This window comes from Sardina pilchardus, chromosome 6 (genome assembly GCF_963854185.1).
Source record: "Sardina pilchardus chromosome 6, fSarPil1.1, whole genome shotgun sequence".
In the NCBI taxonomy this organism is placed as follows: domain Eukaryota; kingdom Metazoa; phylum Chordata; class Actinopteri; order Clupeiformes; family Clupeidae; genus Sardina; species Sardina pilchardus.
The window spans coordinates 32363920-32387990 of record NC_084999.1 but is presented as its reverse complement, the minus strand read 5'-3'; the positions used below and the strand labels follow the sequence as shown (position 1 = coordinate 32387990).

At 44.5% G+C, this 24071-nt stretch overlaps 3 protein-coding genes across 4 annotated transcripts in view; 1 reads left to right on the top strand and 2 right to left on the bottom strand.

Moving 5' to 3' along the window:
• The window catches only part of ino80e (INO80 complex subunit E), a 4523-nt gene extending 1358 nt beyond the window's left edge, over nt 1–3165 (bottom strand). The window contains exons 1-7 of one of the 2 annotated variants that reach the window (XM_062539536.1): nt 2962–3165; nt 2537–2619; nt 2357–2427; nt 2187–2239; nt 917–992; nt 574–694; nt 113–211 (exon numbers count right to left, since the gene is read on the bottom strand). In XM_062539536.1, the coding sequence (XP_062395520.1) occupies nt 113–211; nt 574–694; nt 917–992; nt 2187–2239; nt 2357–2427; nt 2537–2617 (501 nt within the window). In that variant the 5' untranslated portion in view covers nt 2618–2619; nt 2962–3165. The remainder of the gene's footprint in view (nt 1–112; nt 212–573; nt 695–916; nt 993–2186; nt 2240–2356; nt 2428–2536; nt 2620–2961) is intronic. The other variant, XM_062539537.1, reaches the window with a different exon arrangement.
• A 997-nt stretch (nt 3166–4162) lies between these two features.
• Nucleotides 4163–7034, top strand: si:ch73-54f23.4 (zinc-binding protein A33). The gene is made up of 6 exons (XM_062539531.1): nt 4163–4488; nt 4706–4801; nt 5002–5235; nt 5586–5608; nt 5809–5924; nt 6041–7034. Exons 1-6 carry the CDS (start codon nt 4423–4425, stop codon nt 6601–6603), a joined length of 1098 nt encoding a protein of 365 aa, XP_062395515.1. The 5' UTR covers nt 4163–4422; the 3' UTR covers nt 6604–7034.
• A 1247-nt stretch (nt 7035–8281) lies between these two features.
• si:dkeyp-77h1.4 (uncharacterized protein KIAA1522) lies at nt 8282–23361 on the bottom strand. Its single transcript, XM_062539514.1, has 9 exons — nt 23267–23361; nt 18572–18633; nt 17614–17634; nt 17111–17392; nt 15861–16142; nt 15461–15748; nt 14758–14936; nt 13398–13496; nt 8282–13289 (listed from the first exon to the last, which is right to left on the bottom strand). Exons 2-9 carry the CDS (start codon nt 18618–18620, stop codon nt 12285–12287), a joined length of 2205 nt encoding a protein of 734 aa, XP_062395498.1. The 5' UTR covers nt 18621–18633; nt 23267–23361; the 3' UTR covers nt 8282–12284.
• Between the last annotated feature and the right edge of the window lie 710 nt (nt 23362–24071).

Here is a 24071-nt window from a genome sequence, read left to right as displayed (position 1 = left end):
ATTATAAATCACCTTCATTTCTCCATCACCCTCCCCCTTCTATCTCTATCTCTTGCTCTCTATCTCTCTCTCTCTCTCTCTCTCTCTCTCTCTCTCTCTCTCTCGCTCTCACCTTCCCTGCAGGGTCTTTCTTGTGTTTGGGCGTCTTTGTTTTTCGCTCTTTCTTCATTCGCTCAGCAGGGGGAGCCAAATACTCTGGCGGGAAGGGTAGCTACCCACCATAGACACACACACAAACACACAGACACACACACACACACACACACCCATGCATAACATTAGGATGCAAACACAAAGAAACACAATCCAACACAATCCCCATGCATGGAGACCCACCAGGCAGACATGACACACAACCAGCATGAACACCACATATGGGATTTTTAGAAATCCCATTTGGCCACACAAGGGTGACAGGTGACAGACACAAACACCAAAAGAGAGAAAAAAAATAAGCATATATGAATAAAATGTGAAACAATAAAAAGACATGTGTGTATGGGGAATGAAAGCCAGGTGAGGTGGCTGAAGTGCGAGTGTGCGCGAGAGGAGCGGTCAGCGGTTCACACTCACCGTGGTGAGGTACTGTGAGGAGGTGGACGACGGGAGCGCGTTGGCGCCCGAGCGCGAGAGCAGAGAGAGGTGGGAGGACGTGGAGGATGGAAGACCGGGAACGACAGGACTGCTCCTCCTCCTGCCAGAAGACGAGCGAAAGGGAGCGTTAAACGAGCGTTAGAACCAAGACGCGTTAAAAAGTCCTCACTAAATGGCAAGGAGATTACACCTGACACTGATATTTTCCGGTCTCAAAAGCGCTTAGCTGTGCTTTAAACACCTTCTGATCCACTCTTCACGGCTCTCTAGTGCTTGCGATACTATGGGACTTGGAAGAGGGCCAGCTCTGACTCATACGCACCTCTTGACTCCCTCCCGCTCTCTCTCCCGGAGACCCTCTCCTTCACTGTTCTCTGAGGACGCAGTGGCATCAGAGTCTGGAACAGGGCACATAACATAGACACACAGGCATTTATTTAGTCATGAGGCTCCATTTCTCCCCATGCTATTTATACAGCCCTATAGATCTTTCTGCACGTATTATTTCAACAAATACAATACACTGATAAGCTTAAGCATAAATCTACTATCTACATACACTGATACTGAAGAGGCTAACCTCACCACAAATCGAAACGTTATGCCAGTGATGAGGTCAGTCTACTTTATTTTTCATGATGACTGTGCTTCACAATCTATGGGCATGAATTGCACCTGCTAGGCTACAGGTTATTACTTCATACTAACAGCATCTCTTTCTTTCCTACAACATTCTGTTAACCTGGTTATAGCTATTCTGTTCTTGACATGCAAAGTCTAAAAATGCTAGGAATGGATATGAAGCAAAGAATTCTACAGTAGTTTTGTGTGCCTACCCAAGAGGATGTTCATACAGAAATATATATATATATACTGTGCATGAACTCGGCATTATTCCATCTAGCACACGTATGTTTCTATTGCTGATATCTCCACATTTCATCATCTACAATAATACTAAAGATAAAGTAATCATACCTCTGATAAAACTACTAGGAATTCATCATATTTCATGCCAACTGAGCAATTTGGCTGATATCTGTGCTAACCGTGCAAATGAAGATGGCACCATGACTATGCTCTAGGAAGTCACCTAGTCTAGGAGGTCATCCCTTGTTTAATCATAGTTTCATCAAAGATTCTTCAATACCCCTTTTCAACCATCTCTGGTTTCATCTAACAACAGTTCAAATAGGACAAGAAGCTAAGAGAATAATGAAACATAACAGAAAAAAAACTGATTCTAAAGTGTATGATTCACAAGGCAACTTTTTAAAGAATGTTGCTGGACAATATTCCTGAATTTTAACATTAGCCAAAGTTTTTGTTTTTAAATCAGTAAGAAAATGTTCATGGTCACCAATCAGGAAACAGAACACTTAAAAGCAGTTATGTTGGAGCATAGCAACACTGCCCAATGTATTGTAATGTTATGGTTTAGCTCCGTTAAAATTAGCTAAAAAGATATATGAATTATCTTCACTAGATGTAGTGAACATTTTGTTAAGAGCCTGTAGAGATGTTCAGCAGACTATAGTAGATGTTAAGAGCCTGTAGATATTCAGCAGACTTCAGTAACTTTTCTCACTTACCTGAAGAATCATCGTCCACTCTCTCATACTGCAATAGTCTGTCCAACAGAAAACTAAACAAACACAATCACATGGTATCCTCAGGTTACCAACATGAATCTAGTCATATGATTTTCATTGGGCATCTTGCTGTTAATGAATAAAAAACAGTACTAAAATGTAAATCTCACCTTTTGTCTCTGGACACTTTTAGGAGTTTCCTCTGTGCTTTTCTCAACTCTTCCTGAAAGCATTCTTGTTCCTGTATAGCAAAAACCTCTGTGACAATGACACCCAAGACTACAAACTAACTTGCAAAAATAGGAAAACAAGCAATGTGTCAACTAGTAGCAGAATGCTTTGTCACTCACATAAACCAGGAATTTCAACTTTCGCTTCAGGTTTTTATATTTCCTCTTGAAGTCCACGTCACTATCAGACTGTCCATTCATCTCTGGAAAAAAAGAGGGATTTTAACATCTGAAATGATCACTAGTATTGAAAGAGAATGACTGTCTAACTTGTTAACCTCTGCCAAGTAACATGACATTTCTGTTGACACTTGTGTTAGCATGGCATACCAAAAGCTGCAGCTAAGACCCCTAACAGCTGAGCCTAAATTCAATGTATTACTTTCAAAACAAAGTATTTAATCACTCAATAAGAATATGTTTCAAGGTGTCGCACATATATTTAATTGGGGCTAACGTTAGATATTATCTTTTACTGTCTATGGGTATAACACATCAAGCCGATTTACATGTAGCACATTAGCCATAAGCCATAGGCTACTTACCTGGCTGATCGAATCAGCTCAGTGCCAATCTCGAGTGTATGGTTAAACTGAAATCATGTACGGCTGCAATTCCTTGTGTTAAAGACTGCAAGGATAACGTAGGTTTATTATGTAGGTTATTTAAATGTCCCCTTAATGTATACTATGGCTCATAGCTATGGCTAGCAGGCTAGCAGGACGTGGTTTCTGTTTACTTCCGTTTAGAGCCGGACATAGTTTACACACGTAAAAAAAAAAACTATACCAAAATAAGGGCCTTAAACAAGCATTTGGAAAAAAATGAGAAACAAGCAGTATTGCACAGAGATGAAATTCAATAAAGCGGTTGAGAGAAACTGTATGATCATTTTCCGGAAGTGACAAGTTAAAGTAAGCCTATATATATATTGTGCATGCTCTATTCTAAACGTGACATTGGTTGACATTTTATAGGCCTATATAAGCTTGATCTTTTTTCTGTGGAATGTCCCTCATTTCCAGAGGCCGAAATGTATTTGTGCCTTACTCTCTGAACCTGTTCACCAGCTGAAATCTTGGGTAGGATGCAGGCTTGCCCAGAGTGCTCTCTCAGCAGTGCCAGGGAGGAACATCATCAGGAAACCAACATGAATTATACAAAGGGAACAGAGCAATACTTCTGCCTGAACCTCTGACTTTACCCCCCCCCCCCCCCTCTCTCTCTCTCCCGTGTTCTGTCTCTCTCCCGTGTTCTCTCTCTCTCCCTCTCTCCCTCTCTCTCTCCCTCCCTATCTGTGTGACACAACAAAAATGTGAAGCACATGCACCGACCCCCTTCCAGACAGAGCACTCACTGTGAAACATAACAACCCCTCTGTTCAATAACTCTATTTGGAGAATGCTATCAATGTCCATACACATGTATAGTGTGTGTGTGTGTGTGTGTGTGTGTGTGTGTGTGTGTGTGTGTGTGTGTGTGTGTGTGTGTGTGTGTGTGTGTGTGTGTGTGTGTGTGTGTGTGTGTGTGTGTGTGTGTGTGTGAGGAACAGGGTTTTTTTTTAGACAGATCATTTTCTATGAAATATAACCTCCCTTCTGTTTCCCTGTTCTGTCCAATGGCATGCACCTTCTTTCTTTCCACCGACAGACAAAAATAGAAAGCTCTCATCTCCGAGCCATAAATTGTACATGCTCTCCTCTCAGACAGCAATGAGCAGAGACCCACAGTCCCTCCTACTATGTCATTCTCTTGCGTTAATGCCCACATGTTTGACCCAAGCTGTTGGGCGTACTAACAATGACAACCTGTTTTAGGGTTTAAACCTCTCCTTGCATATGACACTACTCAAACAGCTTGCCAGTTCTGCTGCAGTATATCTTTTTGTCTTTCTATCTCTGTCATCGTGACACCCAGCCAAATCTCTCTTTTTTACGCCCGATCTCCCCACTCCAGTGTTCACAGCTGCTCTTTTTTTGTTTCCTGTTCTATAAAGACCACTTGGAATGTACAAGAATCGCATCAAGGACACCAACAACAACTTCAACAATTCTCATCTCAATGATTTCAAGGTACGTATTCATCTGCCATTTTACAGAGACAGTGATCGTGATATAAGGAGACCACTGACAGCTGGTGTGTTATTATTAAGCTCTGTACAAGTAAACATAAGAACAAAGCTTATTCACAGACTAACTGACCTCATTTGTTTTTTCTAAACAATCCTAAATGTCATGTTATTGTGAACATAACCTATATCAGTGTATCTTGTTTTCTTGTTGCTCTCAGAACAAGCTTATTCAAGCTATTAAGAAGATAAAACATGAAGTTGACGAGTGTTATGAAGAAGAAAGGAACACCTATGCAGAGGCTCTTGATTTGGAGGTACCAGAATTGACGGGCAATGTCAACTAATTCAGAACCGTTCATGCAAATTCATGAATGCATAATTCATTTTCTTCCATAAATGGGTAAACATGTGAAGTGTACAAACTAAGCCCACAGCATTGCCCCCATCACATATGTATGTTTCTGCTTTAATGTTTATTCTTTCTACATGTTTCTCTGAAACTCCTCTTGATTAGTTCAAGTTTGATACAATGGAGCGGGAGATCAGAGCCGAGTTCCGGAACATCCATCGTTTTCTGGATGAAGAAGAAGAGAACAATATCGAACGACTCAGGAAAGAGAAAGAGAAAAGAATAAGTCTGCTGAAAGAGAGAGAGAGAAAGATTTCTATGCAAGGGAGAAATCTGGAACGAGCCATTGAAACTCTGAATATTAAACTAAGGGAAGAGGACAGTCCCAAACTCCTCAAAGTGAGTAAGTGAGTAAATGGGTGGGTAGGTGCGTGAGTGGGTGGACAGAAGAGGGTAGCAACAGAGGGGCGTCACTATTGGAGAGACCCCAGAGAATATACTAGATGCTATTTGTCATCAAATCAACAGTCCCTTGATATATTGGAATGAGTCTGTCATGCTGCCAGTCATAAACCTTTAAGCATGTGTTTATAAGTGTCAAAGGTAAGGTGATATGTTTATTCATATACATGTCCGGTATGTATAGTATATACATTTTACAAAAGCATTTTTCCATTAGCACATAATTGTTTATATGTAAAAATGTGCTATAAGTTCCAAAACCTGACTTATTCATTTAATCTTTGCAGGAAATCAGAGAACTCTTACAAAGGCAAGTTACTAAATCCCATTATTTATACCTTTATATAAGTGGTGTTTTCTTAGTGTAAACCTTTTTATTCTTTAATCACAGAGACACTGTCTGACATGTGTATTGCATATACATTTATTAGTGGATGTACCACATGTTTGTATTGTTGAAATGACCCTTTGCTACATTCCTCATCTAGTCCCACTGCTGTTTGCTTGTAGATGTGATGTAAACTACATAGCACCCCCTGCCGTGGACAGTGAAGTTTGCTTTGGACAATTTGTGGGACCCATTCAGTACAGGATCTGGAAACACATGAAAGCCTCAATATACCCAAGTACATAATACCTCTAGGGTGTGAATCAGCATTATTGAACCATTGTATACACTATAATCTGTAGCTACTTTTGGTCAATATTATTCTCCAGTGACGTGTCCATCTGTCAATCACAGATATAACAACGCTGACCTTTGACCCAGAAACGGCCCATCCTCTCCTCACTGTTTCGCCCTGCTGCGATACGGTGCGCTTCGACGAGGCCAAAAAGATGCCCCCCCAGGAGGAGCTGGAGAAGAACCCTCGCTGCTTCAACTACTACTACTGCGTGATGGGCAGGGAGAGTTTCTTCACCGGCCGCTACTACTGGGAGGTGGACGTGGCCAAAAAGACTGCCTGGAGGGTGGGGGTGGCGCGCGAGGACGTCCCTCGGGGAGAGATGGCCGTCAGCACCACCGCCACCGGCTTCTGGACACTCTCACTCAAGGGCGGCACCATCGTGGCTTGCACCCACCCGAAGCCCACGCCAGTGCGGACCTCCATCCTGCCCACGCGCATCGGCGTCTTCCTGGACTGCGAGAGGGAGGAGGTGTCCTTCTACAACGCGGTCACCATGATGGCGCTCCACGCCTTCTCCATGGAGGACATGGACGGGCCCCTCTACCCCTTCTTCAACCCCTGTGACACAGACAATGGGAGGAACGTCTCCCCTCTCACCATGTTCGAGCCTGCTCTGTGACAGATTCAAGAGAGAGCATTTTACAGATTAGATATTTTGTTAATTGTTTGTTTTATGTTGGGATATAGTTTCCCAAATCAACTACCTGCTTAAGAAGTTACACATTACCTTAACACAACTTCAATTCCTTTCACTGTTGAAATAGAGAAACATTGAATGTATATAGAGTGTAATGCAGCTATAGCAGCACTGCATTACATTGATGGTTGTTTCACTGCAGTTATGGATTATTGATGATTTATTTAATCAATTTTGTTTGTTGTTTTTTTTGTTTGAGATGAACTCTGGAATTAACCCACATTATTTGACCACCCTTTGTGCACTTTAAGGGCATAAAATAAATCATGCTTCTATTTCCAAATGCATGCCTCATTAACTTAAATGCAAACATATCAAATGATTATGCCACATAGAAAACAGGTCTGCTCTACAGTAATAGCCTAATAAATGAGAGAGAATATGCTCAAATCAATAACTGAGCAGGACAGTGGATGATTGAAGGGAGTACTATGGCACTGATATGAGGTTACCTCTGTCTATAAATACACCTGACTGCATAGCTATGACTCCGGCTGGAATGGGCATGATAACAATGCAGGCGAGGGAAGGGGGCAGCAGGCAAAAAGACACAGGAAGACAGACAGAAGGGCAAGAGAACAAGGCATGCAAGAGGATAAAAGATATGAAAGGTGGAGCACAGATCCAGTGCAGATACAACGGAGCTGGTGATCAGAGCCGGGAGAGGGGAGCACTGAGCACTGGGAGAGGCAGGCAGAGCGACAAAGCCAGTGTGACATGGGGAGAGCAAATAAAGTCAAGTGACATTGACAGATACTGATGGGGGGAGACAGACAGGACTGGCACGCAGAGAGAGATGGAGGGGGACAGCCATACAGAGATAAACAAAATGGCTGCCTACCTTGGCCAAGAGCTCAGCCTTATTCCTGGAGGGTTGGAGACCATTTGGTTGTGCGTGTGTGTGTGTGTGTGTGTGTGTGTGTGTGTGTGTGTGTGTGTTTCATCTCTTTGTGTTTGCACGCAGTGTCACTTTTATTGATGTAAACAGTGATGGGTGTTCAGTTTTACGGTCCATGGGAGAGAGGGAGAAGGGAAAGTCTGATATTCCTGCCGTGCACGACTCATCTGCCTCACCATCTTGCCATGTCACAATTTCATGTAATGGCCCCATGGACATCAGAGTCTTTAGCTACTCCAGCTCTTTAATCAATAGGTTAAATCACTAAGGGACAATGCAATTAGTCTTAACCGATACTCCTGCTGTGCTCTCTCTCTCTCTCTCACACACACACACACACACACACACACACACACACACACACACACACACACACACACACACACACACACACACACACACACACACACACACAACACACACACACACACACACACACACACACACACACACACACACACACACACACACACACAGATCTGCCCTCAGACATCAAGCACCACGTTATAAATTAATGAGACATGAACAGAGACTTGGGGTTGTTTTCAAAATTCAGTTGCGCACTTTTATTATTATTTTTTTTAGACATGACATAAAGAAAACAATCTTTTCTTTACAAAACGTCTAAGTGTTTGTTGCGTTGTGCAAAAAGGAGAATACAGAGATCAGCAAACTGTAAAACGTCACAGAAGTTGAGACGGCAGCGGAAGGTGAGGAGACAGGGCGGGGGCAATGGGGTGGGGGGGGGGGGGGGTCTCATACTGAGGAGTGCAAAACAAATGCCAGAGACAACCTGACTTATGCAGGTGTGGGATAGAATCAAACCAAGCCCAGCGTGAAGCCAATCAGGGGTCCCAGAGCTTAAAACAACAAGACTGCCAGCACTCAGGATGGGGCTCAGCAAGTGGCCCTTTATCACCGTCTACTAAAAATGGTTCCTTCTCAAATGACTCCATTTCTCACCATTTTATCCCATATCACCCTAGCCCATGGGTGACCAGGGGGCTCGTTCACATCACTGGGTGATTGGGCTCATTGCTCTCACATGAGCACCCACTACTGAGTAGGGGCAGCCTTGGCTTAAACCCTTGAACATATAGAGTGATTATGATAGACACAGCTCTCAGTTCATTTTCAAACACGCATAGGCTCCCCCCAGACAAACACTAACCACTTACACTTACAGCACTGAGCCACTCCTAACAGCCATTTTCTCTGTGATAACTGAACGGTCATGGGTCAAAAGCTATTCACTTCACATTGCCACACACAGAAGCAAGCAACAATTTCAGCCTACAGCTCTCAAACATTTCAATGGCATTTACGCTCACAAACCACGCTTAAAATAGCTTTTACAGAGGAAGCCTGCAGAATGTATTCTTCTTATAGGCAAAGTAGTGTTAACGAATAGCCTTCAGAGCACCAAGGGAGTGTTTAGAAACGGCAGCGATTGCTTTAGAAGTCACACTTTTTGGGTCGTTCGTGATGTAAACCAGACTCATAACAGTTAACCGCCAACGCACAGTATGTTAATCTTGATGGAAAAGTTCCCAAGTCTCCTTTCAAGAGAACAAAGTTAGATGGTCTTGCTGGGGGTCATTTTGGGTGGTTCTCAAGGACAAGGGAACACACTACCTCCGAGAAGATGAGTTGTGATGAAAAGCTGATTACCGGTAGTAAACACACATCGCCTACATTTCCACAGCAGATTTGCACTGTAAACACACACTGGTACATACATACTGTACATACACACACATTATCCAACACAAACAAATACAAGCATACAGTGAATGCACACACAGTCAACCAACAGGCACATACTGATAATGCACACACAGACATACAGTACACATAAGCCATATGGTGAACACGTGTTGTCCCAGGTACACACACCAATCTGACAGCACATGGTTTTACGCAAGGGCACAAACATGGAGACTGTAACAGCACAACTGGTGGTAGGGTGGCCTGGTTGTGCTCATGCGGCGTACTAAACTGTCTTTTTGGATGCATCTCTGTGGTGACCATAGAATAGAACTAGGACCCAATAAGGACTTTCAATTAGGTGAGTGTACAATCGGCAATTGTGGTGACAAGTACACAAAGAAATACTAGCATCTACCGACAAATAAACAACCAACTAGTAATTGGGCTGTTGTTTTGGACATCACACAGTTGCTGTTGTTGCTGGTTAGTGAAGGGAAGATAAATGTGTACATTACTGTCACTTCCACCGGTTTCTACATCATTAAGCATACGAGTGAAATAATCAGAGGGTCGCGTCGGCTTTGGGGGACTTCTGTCAAATTGTAAAAGACTACGACCATTTCATACAGCAAACACAATCATCTTTTGAGTGATGGAACCACATTATAAGCTATACACATGCAATATATACAATAGAGAGGAATGCGCCAGTGTTTTAGTTATGTGTGTGTGTAGTGTGTGTTTGTTTGTTTGTTCGTTCGGGTCTATACAATCACTGCATTTTGTATTGCTTAAATGGGAAACAATAACACTGATTTTTCTATTCACTGACTATGTCCCAGGGCACAGACACCATGGGCTGAGTGGTTCTCTCTCTATCTCTCTCTCTCTCTCTCTCTGTCATAATAATAAGATATTTTCTCAGATTTGCCTATGACTACACTATTTTTCGTAAATGTGATATTTCCTTACATAATCTGTCTACATTATATCTCATGTACATTCCAGTGATGATGAAACGTCTGCGATAGGCAATATAAACACTGTGTCTTTTGAACATTTTATCTACATTATAATGTATGCTGTTTAGAGATGCTTTATGGCTTTGGGTTTCAATTGATTTCAATTTTGGATATTCATATTAAAACTGGCAACTGTGAGTAAAAAGGTAAAAAGTAGGCAGTTCACAAATTCACGGAATAGAGCTGTAGCGTTGTTTTTGGGGCTCTCTGGTGATCGCAATTGATTGACAGCTTCGTTAATTTTGTGCTTTTCTGCAAACCCCTTTGAAAATCCTTTTTTGTTCTCTGCACAGATAATTAGCTGGACTCAATTGATCTCTGTTTGAAACGTGCATTACAGGCTTTACTGCTGTAGGCTTCCTCTAGAGCCTCAATGCTTCTTAGATGGAGGTCAGCCTCATCACCAGGATCTGGTCTACCATCATGACTGGTTCCAGGTGAATTCCTCAGCCATCGGTAACCAGAACAAGTCATGAGAGATTCACATTTCAGTCAGCTGAACCATCCATAGCAGTGGATTCTCACACGGAACTTTACATCAAGAAGATTCAAGAACAATTAATTACATTTAGAATACTGTTACTGTAACATTAACACCATGTGTAAACTCTTTATAGAATTCCTTTCAGGCTATAGGCAACAACATACAATAGACTAGGTGCCAGGGATTCCAAATGACTATGCAAATATAGCAGGCATTGATTTCAGTCATTAATGATAAGACATTCTTTAACAATCTTTTTTGATCTGGTTCTGATCAAACCTGACTGTGAGTATGAGAGAATACTATTCCTTGGATGTGACATACAATGTTATTTTCGAGTCTTGACCTGGGCCCTTTAATATACTAATACATTTCTTTACTCACCGCATTTTGGAGATTGGCCATAAGAAAGAAGGCTTTTCTTTGAATTCTCTAGGAAACTGCTGGTCTTCACTCTTAGAGTACTGTGGATTTCTATGCATGCAATATATGAGGGCAAGGGCCAGGGGGGGTTGGCAAGAAAGGATCCAATCTATACGGTTGCTGGTAGGAACTAGAACACAGCTACGAGATGTACAGCAGAAACTCAAAAGGCCATGTAGAGTAAATGTCAAAGCTGAGAGGAAAGGTTGAGGCTCTCTCATCTTTGGGTGCTTCAGATGCATCTGAGAGGGTGTGGTCTCCATGCGGAAGGACCAGCAGGATCTCAGACTCTCACGGAATGTTCCAGTTGTTAGTTCAGTCAGTTGGCAGTCCAGCCAGAGAGGATGATAAGACACAGAGTGGTCCTGATAAGGGGTTTTCCGGTCATGCAGATGCTATAAACTCGAACAGCCATGCGTTGCCCCTGTTTTCTGAAGTCCACTTGTGGTTCTTGGGTGTGGTTTTGCGGCAGGTGTCCTGGCCTTATGGAGATGATGAATCCGTTTCCATTCTCACGGTCAGTGAGCCATCGAGACCATTACCGGTGTCATTAACTTAAGTGGATGAGTGAAGGAGCTACATGAATCATTCCTGTCCCACATATGAAGAAGAAGCTCTGCGCTGCATTTCTCTACACCAGTGATGTCCTGTGCCCCAGTTCCAATGAGCAGTGGCGCAACAAATTCAGTTATGTGCATGCATACAGGCTATTCCCAAAGTTATGTTTGTTTTTTACATTTATATGGGCTGGCAGATAACTGTTGTAGCCATCTACTACCAACGTCAATGAAACATAAAGATGGTCAGTATGGTGTCAGTCTTGGTGTAACTTGATGCATAAGTACTGGGAGATGAAGTAATATTTTCCCTTTGAGTGAGTAATAGGTGAGATATGAGCTACGTTGGTTAAGCACAGAAGTGTTTACATGTGTTCAAAAGTCCCTTCCCCAGGAGCTTGTGATGAAGTTGTCGTTTAGTAGAGTGTTTGGATTGTCTAAAGTCATAAATGGGTATTCAGGGCCAGATAGCATTCCTCAGGGGGGAGAGAGTGGAGGCCTGAGGCCCCTCAGGTGGTGGCAGCCTCCTCCTTGGCAGGCGCTGCGCTGTCATTGGTGATCGCTCCGTCGGAGCTCACGTCTGCAGGAGGGGGAGCCTTCAGACTAATGCCCGTCTCGGGGCTCTTGGGTGGGGCAATCTTGGGGGATTCGGATCCGCTGTCTGCTTTGGGCTCAGGCGTGCCGTTGGTGGTGGGCTCTGCGGCCGGGGACACGGCTGGCTTGGGGTCCGGTGTTGGGCTCAGCGCTGGTTTAGGGTCTGGGGTGGGCGCTTTGGGCTCCAGGACCGGGCTCACGGCAGGCTTGGCCTCAGGGGCTGGCTGGAGTGTCGCCTTGGGCTCAGGGCTCGCTGGAGGCTTGGTCTCCGGTGTCGCTGGCTTGGGGTCAGGAGACGGGGACGCCGGAGGTTTGACATCAACAGGTGGAGCAGCGGCTGGTTTCTCATCAGCAGCCTTGGGTGCGGTGGGACTCGGCTTGGGCTCAGGGGCTGGGGACTTGGGTGGGGTTGGAGAAACAGCTGGTTTTGCTTCAGGAGGAGGTGTCATGGCTGCCTTGGGTTCCGGAGGTGGAGTAGCCGCTGGCTTGGCCTCCGGCGTAGCTGCCTTCGGCTCGGGAGCAGGAGACCTAGGGGCCGGAGACTTGGGGGCTGGCGACTTGGGTTCAGGAGTTAGAGCCGGCTTGGGGTCGGGGGTTGGTGTTAAGGCTGGTTTGGGCTCAGGAGGTGGGGAGGCTTTGGGCTCCGGGGTTGGGGGAGGAGCTGGCTTGGGCTGGGGCGGTGGAGACGCTTTAGGCTCAGGAGTCGGTGGGGGAGCTGGTTTGGGCTCCGGTGTTAAGGTTGGGGCCGCCTTTGCTTCAGAAGCCACGGAGGTGCTCAGGACGTCGTCGTGGAGGGGGGCAGAAGGGGCCTCTGTGTCACTGTCCAGAGGAAGGGCAGTGGTGTTGAAGCCAACCCCAGAGTCGCTGGTCTCAAGGTTCTTATCAAAGCCAGTGACCTCTTTTGAGGACACCTCCAAACCCTTTTGTGAAAGTGAACAACAAGATGGTTAGCGCTTGATGGAACACAATGGCACATCAGCTTTAAACCAACAAAGAATTCAAATGCTGGCCAGGATGACTGATCGTACCTTAATGCTAACCTCTGTGCTCTGTGACTTCTCTGTGATGTCCTCCTTCAGGGACTGAACATTGGTATCCTCAACCTGTTTGCAGGCCTCTTTGACCACCTGCCAAATTAACAAAAAAATGTCATGTAGCCAGATATATTATTACAACCGTGTAGGTGTAGGAAGATCTCAAGTCTAAAGGTTGCATAGAGAAATGAGCCTGGTGGGTTCAATTTCAAGCAGACAAAAATCAATTCCATGTAGCAGGAGAGATTCACCCAAGCCTGTAAGTATGACTCATATGAAAGCTTTTTTTTCTCTTTGGGAGTGGCTCAAGGGACTGTACTGGAGACCACCTGATTGGGTGATGAGGATAGCTGAGTTATTCCAATCAACTGGGGGCACAACAAGCGAGAGCTGAGCACCAAGCTTCTAAATCATTGTAGGAATGTGCTCTAAGCAAGTATCGATATCATCAGTGGTGCAAACAAACACAAAACAATGACAACAGCAAACACATTTTTAGATACAGCCTGGGACCACAGGAACTTTGTCTTCTGAGCAGTTTGCCTTTAGAAGTGATGTGTTATATGGCTTTGAACATTATTTAAGTGGCACATAATTACCAATATCAGTAAGCTACACAAACTGTGAGCTTAATATTGTACAAGCCGAATAGCACAATAGCAATGAGTAAGCAAAAAGTATGGACGAGGGTTAATCTGCCTCCGTTCCAGGCTCTAGAAAATCAGTATTAAATATAACAGCATAATATAACAGTAAGTATTAATCAGAGACAATCTTGTGTACCTACAGAGCACTGTTATAAGCTGAGCAACAGTGACACCTCTCTGAACAGAAATGCACTGACAGCTGGCTTTCACCATGACCAGCATGGTGCAGTAGTTCATATAGCATTCTAATAGCAAAATGAACATGATGGTGCTACATTGATACGGAAGGTGGACTCCTTATTATACAACATTCTTAAATGTGGGCATTGCGTAGTCACAGGTCATTTTCTAAACAAAACAACTCAGCTGCTTGATTTGTCTAAATTGGTGTGTGTGGCATGAATACCAATTTGCTATTAAACAACCAGAACCACAATCAGAAACGGGGGGTAAAATGCTGATTTGGAATTAAAGAACACAAAGCACACTTACTGTTGACTAAATGCACATGTTTTGAAAAGTGCTGTTTTGACAGAAATATGAAGGATACTGAGATAACCGTGAAACTGTAACTGCTGTATTTTAAACCATTCGGTTTTTAGCTTGGCATAGCTATCAATGAGATTGTGGAAAGACTGTGAAAGACTGATATGTCCACTCATATTTGCTCCTCCTGAAATGTGATCAATAAAAATGAGAGTACCCACCTGTCGGAAGGCGTCACCCTCATCTTGCCCTGCAGAATTGGCGATCTTCTCAACGGCCCGGGACTTCTCTGCCCGCTTGCGTATTTTAACGAGACAGGCAAGCAGACACACAAGCAACATCAACACCACCAGGGATACCAGGGCAATGATGGTCACGTACAGCGGCGACAGCTGAACGTCTGAGAGAGAAGAGAGAAGAGAAGGGTAGCAGGAAGGGTGGAAGAGTGCATGAGGAAGGGGAGTGCAGTGAGGAAGAGGGAAGAACCAAAGACAGGACTGAAGTAAGTAAAAATAGCAGACTGGAAAAACACTACGAGGTCTGCTGGAAGTTCTACTCACTGCCTGTTTGACAGGTTTTCTCCAGGGTACAAACAATGTACCACTGCAGCTTAGATTTGCTGGAGAAAAGTAGGCTTAGGGAATTGACAGATGCAGACGGGACAGAGAATATGCAGAGAGCATAGCCATAAGAACATGGACTGTCAGCATATGGATATTAGGATAAATTCATAAATCCATAAAACAAAAATAAAATGAGGATGGAACAAAAATTCTATTGATAGTTCTTTCTAAATTTATTTGGATGAAGGACACTTCTACAAAACAAATGACTCCACTTGAGTGAGTGTGAGTCCACTTTTATTCTAAACGAATCTCATCATTGGCCCTGTACAGTAGCTTCCCTGTCTCGTCTCCACCGCACCTATAACGTCCAGGTAGTCTATGGCGATGGTGGCGCCGTCCAGGTCTGTTACGTGGAACTCTCCAGCGTCGGCGCTGTTGACCTCTTCCAGCACAAACAGGTTGCCGTCCACAGAGAAGCGGTCCTTCAGCTCCAGGTCCTCTGGAATGGTCACCTCGCCCTTCTCCAGGATGACCCGGGCCCTGCGGTCGCTGTTGGGCTTGTAGACCAGGCGCACCAGGGAGCTGTTCTGGACCAGGTTGAACTTGAAAGTGCCCCCAGCAGGCACAGAATAAAAATTATGAAGCTCTGAAACACAGAAATAAAAGAGCGAAGAGAGAATGATTTAAAAAAATCATTTCCTCCACTTCAATGCTATGGCCTTCATAGATGAAAACAGAACTCCTCACTCCTTTCTCACCTTTAACGTTCAAGCACACCTTCTTCTGAATTTTCGAATTGCTATCCACAACGGTGTAGGAGCCCTTGTCAGCCATGCTGACCGCCTGAAGGGTCACTTTGCTCTCAGTGACCACAAGGCGGTTCTCATACCCCTCCTGGTCCATGAGACTCAGAGCCGGGCGGTTTGTCTGGTTCGCTTCGACGGCGATGGGCCGGAACTCAAGCGAGATGGGACCGGTGACATCAGCGATCTGGATGTGGAAGTTCTCTCCGAACTTGACACTATGCTCATTAGAGCAGTCTGGGAGAGAAATGGAGAGATGGAGAGGCAGAGATACGCACATGAGCGATAGACATCAGCAGACACAGACAGAACAAACACCGAGATAAAGACAAAGTCAACAGAGGAGAGAGATAAGAGACAGATGCACTTGGAGTCTCTAAACCGGATGAAAAAATGGAGAATATGCCATTTCATACCGCATTCCTAAGAGGGAGATGTAACATTATCAAAAATATCCAGATGCCTTTGCAGACATCAGTGAAAAATGCCAGTATCACTTTGGATTAGGTTTGGTTGCAAAAGAAGGGCACTATATATTTGGAGAAGTAGACAAGACAGAGAGAGAGAGAAAAACAGACAGAGAGAGAGCAAGAGAGAGAGAGAGAAACAGAGACAGAGAGAGAGAGAGAGATAGGTGTGTTCCCCTGCAGGGTGGGCCAGCACTGTTGCTAATTAGGTGAGCAATTAAACTGTTACTATTCCCCACACACACATCTCTAATGGAATTCATGCAGGGCGTAGCTTATGTCTATGTGATTGGCAGGTGAAGAGTGCTTGTCTGCATTAATGTTGTGAGAGATTCAATCACCTTTCCATTATTCTACTTCATTAGCCTCAATCGTGATAAACAATCACAGTGTTAAAATAACTGTTTTAGCCCTACCAGACAGGAAAACATCATTTCACTGTCTTTAGAAGTAGCCCAACAGCTGTCTGTATGGTTCATTTAAAGCAACAAGTCATCATATGAGGGATTCAATAGTGTTTTAAGTGGGATTATTTTCTACATGCTTGTTTTTGTAATTTTATAGTCCATCCATATCACCCTCTCTGTAGCTACCTGGACTGCCAACTATCTGGGAACTTCTCATGTGCAAAAGAAAATGGCTGATGTGTCTACGTGCAGAGACGCTAACCGATCAAAGGGAGTCTTCCAGGGGCTAGCAGCTCCAGCTCCTTGGAGGAGGTCCCGTGGAGGAGCTTACCTCTCACGATGAGTGTGAGGGTCCTCGTGACGGTGCTGTTGTCCACAGGGTCCAGGGACGTGACGGTGTAGACCCCCTCGTCGGTCTCGCCCACGTTCTCCAGGATGAGGTGGCTGAGCTGCTGGTTGATCTTGGCCCGCGGGCCCTGATTCACGCCAGCCTTCATCAGGACGATCTCCCCGCGCTGTGGCATCACCGTTGGGCGGAACACCACGTCAGCCGCGCCCGGGGGGAGGAGGATGTGGAAGTCCTCCCCAAAAAACATGACCGACTCTTCTTTGGCTGAGAGAGAGGAGTGTTGGAGGGGAAGAAGAGATAATGACATTGGGTGTAAATGATGTAGGTAGGGGTGAGAGAGAGAGACACCAAGAGAGAGAGAGAGAGAGAGAGAGAGAGAGAGAGAGAGAGAGGTGAGGATATAAGATTATGGGATAGAGCATATGGTAGCTGCACAGACAGAAGGGAGATTCTTTATACAAATATGAAAGATGAAGGAGACTCACCTGGTAATGGCGCAAAGTAAGCTGGAAAAGAAAACAGCGATTCAGTGCAATGTCATGAATACAATGAACCTTCAACCAACTCCCATTTCCCACTATTTACCATTTGGGCTCACCCACAAACATGTAGTATAAACACACCAAATCACTTATTATTGTGTTTAAGTCTGACCTACTATTCCTCCATTAAGGGGGGGAAGCTCTACTGTAGCTCAACTGAGGATGCTTCATTAAATATTCATAGGGCTGACATATTGGACCAGTGGGCTTAGCTTTGGTCCACACAGTCACACCCTAATCTAGTGGCTACTGCCCCTACACCCTACTGAGTCCCCTGGTTCTCTCTCAGCCTCTTGGACCAGCGAGCCCTCTCTCCCCCTCAGATCACTGCACTAGGCTGACCACATCACCATCTACCTGCAGGAGCTGCCTGGGGGGCAACCTTGTTTTTCCTGCTGGTATACAATTTTAAAGAGAAAATAAAAAGTGAAAAATGGTAGCAATAGAAAATTGTATAGCTATACTAAACTGCATTTTATGCAACCATTGTTTGGAGAAGGAATCCCATAAAGTGTCCCTATGTGTAACATATATTTTTCTTTGTATACCACATTCTACAGGTAGCAGAGATATATGCTTGCCACAAAGTAGAATAATCACATTTCATATCAGCGATACACCTGCTATGGTATCAGTGCTCAGGGCGTATTTGGCCCGTGACAGAGTATAATACTAGCAGTAATGTAATGCAGTAAGTCACTGGCAACAGTTATGTTGACAGTGCATTTTGTATAGTGTAGGCGAAGCAATATAGTGGAAACAGTTGTCAGCAGGCGGGCCTGGTTGCTGCAGAGGGAAAATCATGGAGGCGATAACAGGTTTCTGTGTTTGTCATGAATGACACAATGTTCTGTGCCACTACAATGTCCTTGTCGTTTTGATTTGGGCTCAAGCTGCTCACCTGCATGGACCAGCCCAGTTAGCACCAGGAGTCTGATAATGGCGTCCATCTTCACCGCGCTCCTGCAAAACAAGCAGACACAAAGGCTCATTTTTGTGCCCTCTTTTTGGTTTCCCTGGCAAATGGCAGCAGGGTGGTCCGCATCAGACTTCATTTATAGACAATGAGCAGCCACAGCAGGACTGGTGACATCATTGCCCAAGTCACTGCAGACCATCCCCCTCCCATTCCGGATCGTCGATGCATCTGCTTTATTCCTGCCAGAGGAGAGGAGGAGAGGGGAGGGGAGAGGAGAGGCAGAGGAGAGGAGAGGAGAGGAGGAGAGAGGCAGAGGAGAGGAGAGGCAAAGAGGAGAGGCAGAGGAGAGAAGAGAGGAGAGGAGAAAGAAGGCAGATGGGAGGAGAGGAGAGGAGAGGAGAAATGAGGCAAACCAGAGGAGAGAAGAAGAAATGAGAGAAGGGGCAGAAGAGGGGAAAGGAGAGGAGAGGAGAGAGGGATGGGGTAGGAAGAGGTGAACTAAAGAGAGGGAGGACAAAAGAAAGGGAGGGAAGGAGATGCAGCAACGAAAAGCCACAAGACACTGTCTGGCCCCACAGATGATGACACAGACAGCTTCCTGGAAGTACGCCACTTTTTTTCCTAAACAATTTTAAAACCTTGCGTCCCCTGGCACTACAGAATATAGGTCATGTGCAATAATAACTGGGTGCTTTGTCTGCTCTACCGGCAGAAGGATCCCAACAGCACTACTTCCATTATTTGGTTGGCCTATTCATTTCCAAGTGAAGTTGACCTCCTCTTCAACACAGATATTGTATAATGGATAGAAATGGTGCATTTTAAAACACACTAGTCCGTGACTATACTGTATGCCTGACTCAAGCGCCTATTAGGGCTGTTTAAAAAGTGCAGAGAAGGGCCACAGTCAGGAAATGGGTCTTGAGGTCTTGTGATGTTCTTCTTACAAGTGTTTCATATGAGTTTCATATTTCTGTCCTTGTGAACACTGACACACACTGACACACACACACACACACACACACACACACACACACCCCCCATAACCAAGTAGGCCTACAAATTTGCATCTGAAATAGATAGTGCCATTATCACAGGATGCCTGTTCACTCTTGCCACAGTGTTCAATGTCATATGTTTTCTGTACTACTGAGAGAGACCCTTTCGACATGACATGGCTGCCATATTTTCACTAATGCTGATATTAGGCCTCTGTCAGTATGATTGAAAATAATGTCATCTTCTTAAAAGCTTATAAATATTTATAAGCAGCACACAGTAATAAAAAGCAACAGTGTGTACCACAGGACAATTTAACAGAACATAAAAGAGCCACTTGTGAATAATGCCGACCTCAAACGGCAGGGCGCCGACACAACTGAATTGGATTGAGTGAGAGTAGAGGCCTACATCTGCAGATAGCAGACATATGGGATGGAGCGATGGGTGCCAGCTGGGGTATCTGGAGGAGAAGGGTATCATATCAGTATAGCAGCAGGGACCACGTACCGGAAACTAAGATGGGGACAAATTAAAAAAGGCTTTCTCTAATCATTCTGGCTGATAGGTCCAGATAAATATTGATCAAAGGCCTTAGGCAAGATCTAAAAGAAACGGAACTAATGAAAATTCTGGCACCATTACAAATCTGGAACTTTCCAATCAAAGTAATTATTTCTTTGCTTCAAACATGGATGCAGTTGTACATTATTCGTTCCCCAGCAGTACCCAAGTGTGTCTTTTCCTAAGCTGCTACATGTGGGACACGCCTGTAATACACTTGTGGTGAGTATCAGAGAAAACACCCAAACACAAGGCCAAGCACACCAGCCTGCTAACTCTCCACGGTCAAGACTCGGGGAGTACGCAGACAAAATGGAGTCACGGCCCCCCATTGCCCTCCAACATTCGAGAGCCCCCCTCCGGAGTATATCCATCAGCGCTCGGGCTCGGCACGGCTCGACTCCAGGCCAGTGTCTAATCCGGAGATGAAGAGGGAGCCTCGTGGCATTTCAGAGGAGCCGCGGCGGTTGGCGGGGGAGCACCCTCTTTTCATCATCGGTGGAAAAAAAGCGAGCCAACGATTAGCCTGGCATAAGCATGACTCCAGCACATTCTCAGCCTCTCTCTGTGAGTGCTAACTGGGGTTTTCAGACTCTCGCGTCACTTCTCCTCCCACACATGGAGTCACACAACATACACACACACACACACACACACACACACACACACACACACACGCACACACACACACACACACACACACGCACATGCGCACACACACACACACACACACACACACACACACACAGAGAGAGAGAGAAGGAGAGAGAGGAAAGAAGGAATGAGAATGTAGAGCCAACAGTCTCGTCCTCAATTCGAAAAACAAAAGCATTAAGAATGAAAGTGCCAAAGTCCCATACATTAGACACATGAACAAAAAGCCCCATGGTGTATTAAACATATTCAGTATCAATGAGATCTAAATAGGCTTTTTGTCCCTCAAAGCAGATTTGCCAAATGCAACTGGCTGCTGTAAAATTAGCATGAATGTGGCAGTCTTTCAACATTACCACAGATATACACATAAACATAATCATCAGTGTATGCCAAAACACACACACACACACGCTCTATCTCTCTCTCTGTCTCACAAACACACACACACACACATAGCCTACACACTCGTTCTAGCTCTCTCTCTCTCTCTCTCTCTCACACACACACACACACACACACAGACACACACACACACACGCGCACACACACACACACACACACACACACACACACACACACACACACACACACACACACACACACACACACACACACACACACACACACACACACACACACACACACACACACACACACACACACACACTCTCACACACACACACACACACACACACACACACACACACACACACACACACACACACACACACACACACACACACACACACACACACAGGGTTCTGCTCGCATGACTGGACCCACATGTGCTGAAGCCCAACAGCACGCCCCTTTGCTTTTTTGGGCTGCTAATGAAGGGCTTCCATGGTCAAATTTGCCATCTGGTCTCTCTCACCCCTTTCCCTTCTCTCTGTCACACACTCCCTCCCTCCTTCACACCTCTCTATATCTCACTGCATCCTCCAAAATGTTTGCTCATTTTTTTATTCTCCAAGTGTTACTCTCTCTTCATCTCCCTTCCCCCGTCTGTTCACCAACCTACTCTTTTCCTCATTAACATTGGCCAAATGATGCCATAACACACAATGGTTACACAGACTAGGTAAGATGGCACCCCAGAAAAACTGGTAGCACTGAATCCTGAGTGGCTCCACCCAGGAGACACCAACATCCATTAAAAATGAAACAGAAGTCCTTTAAAAGACCTCTCTGACCTGACAGCCAACAAAGAGGTTGGGATGTAGGCCTACCCCATGTCTAGTTCTATCACAGTGACTGCACATAGCATAGCACACAACCTGTTACCATATCAAACCGCAGACTGACAGACACAGCAGGGCCATACACCATATTTGGCACAAATATAAGGAAGTTGATTATTAGAGTATAGCCCAAAGTTCACCAGCACCACAGTAATCAGAACACACATCTAATGAGCATGAATAATTGAAAGAAAATGATTGCAGTCACCTTACATACACGAAGGGTGGTACAGGAATCCATTGCCACCCTCCTTGTCTCTAGACTAAATTATAGGGGACGACTAAATTGTTCTGCGATTGCATTATTTAAACTGTCACCCTAAAATAGCCTGGATGGTGCTATTAGAATCCGGAGTACAGTCACTCATTGGCGTTGGCACACTGTTTGGTAATAGCAGGGTTTAAAAGCCGGTAAATGTCAGCGGCGGATGGAACGCACCAAGGCGGTACGCGCTTGAATGATTCCTATGCGAGCCAGGTGCGCAATTGTATGACATGACATGACATGCATAAGGGCATTATATGACACAAGGAAACGTAATGTAACATACGAAAAAAAAAATCTTACATCGAGTAGCCTAGCCTAACATCTCAAGTCTCCGCCGCCCAGGACATATTTGACACCCCCACAAATTCCTCTGGGATTCGACGGCGTGAGACAATTAGCTCATACATAACAAGGTTTATTACAGAACAGCATTAAGCCTTCAGCAAAAAACAACATCCACAAAAAAAAAAAAAAAAAAATCAAGAATCGTTTCTGTACAATTTACTGAGGATATTTTAACGACATTAATAAAGTCAATATGGCTGTTAACCACGCTCTTGCGGAATATTTTCCCTTATATGCAGCATCATAAACTGTTCAAGGATCTGACATTTCCGTCCGCTGAGTGAGCACAAATTGAGCGCCTATGCATAATTCATTGCGTGTCCCTTCGCCGGTGCATGTGCAATCCTATGCACTGATAAAACGTACTCAAGTCATGCGACGTTTTCACACGTTTTGCAAAGCCAAAAGAGGGACGTCTTCTTAATTTCAACCAATACATTAACTATAATCTACCGGCCCTCAAAAACCGGAAAATTGCCCCACAAGGCAAATAACTGCAGAATTTAACCCTTCATATACCAGCATCACAAGGGCGCGGGAAGGCTGCAGCGGACCATACACCGGTAAAAATCCATCCAGTCAAAGAATCACCTTATAAATTACCTTGACTGATATGAGTCTCCGTATTGATAAAGATGTCTGCTGTTCCCGAATTCAGAGAGGGGCGAATGGTCCAGACGATTTATCCTAGTCCTCCCTTTTCACTTCCCTCTCAACCTCGCCCCCCAAGAAAGTGCTTAACCACTGAGGTTGAACATTTGGAAGAGAATCAGAATACGTCGGCTTCTCGCAGCTCTCGGAGACGCTCGAGTGAAGTCGGTAAACACCGGATATTGGTTTTATAGCCTAAGCTTACCGTAAGACGTGCGAAGTTTGGGGTTCACATAAAATGCCCTTTATTTATCATCTAAAAACTGCATACAACCACACCCACATTAGTCACCGTTTAAGTAACAACATGGCATATTGCAGGGTTATATGATTACAGTGATGATGATGATAATACTAATGATAATAATAATAATAATAACACTACTATTATTATTATTATTATTATTATTAATAATAATAACAATAACAATAATGGTAATAACAATAATAATATGCCTAGTCCTACTACAATAAGCCATCATTTCTATGATTTCCTAAAGGTGTAAAGGATGAGTAGCCTAATACTGCACATGGCATTATAATAAGAATAGAGCAACATGCATGCTTATGCAAAAAATATTAAGCTTATGCATTTTTTATAATAGTGTACTAGTCACAAGATTTTAACGTGATGGTCAGTGAAAGGGCATCGAGGAGAATGTTAAGTGCCTACACGCATGCCGATGCTATCTCTGAGCCCAAACAGCAAAAGTGACGTGCACTAAACAGTGGGGAATCGATTCTCTAAAGTGGTCTA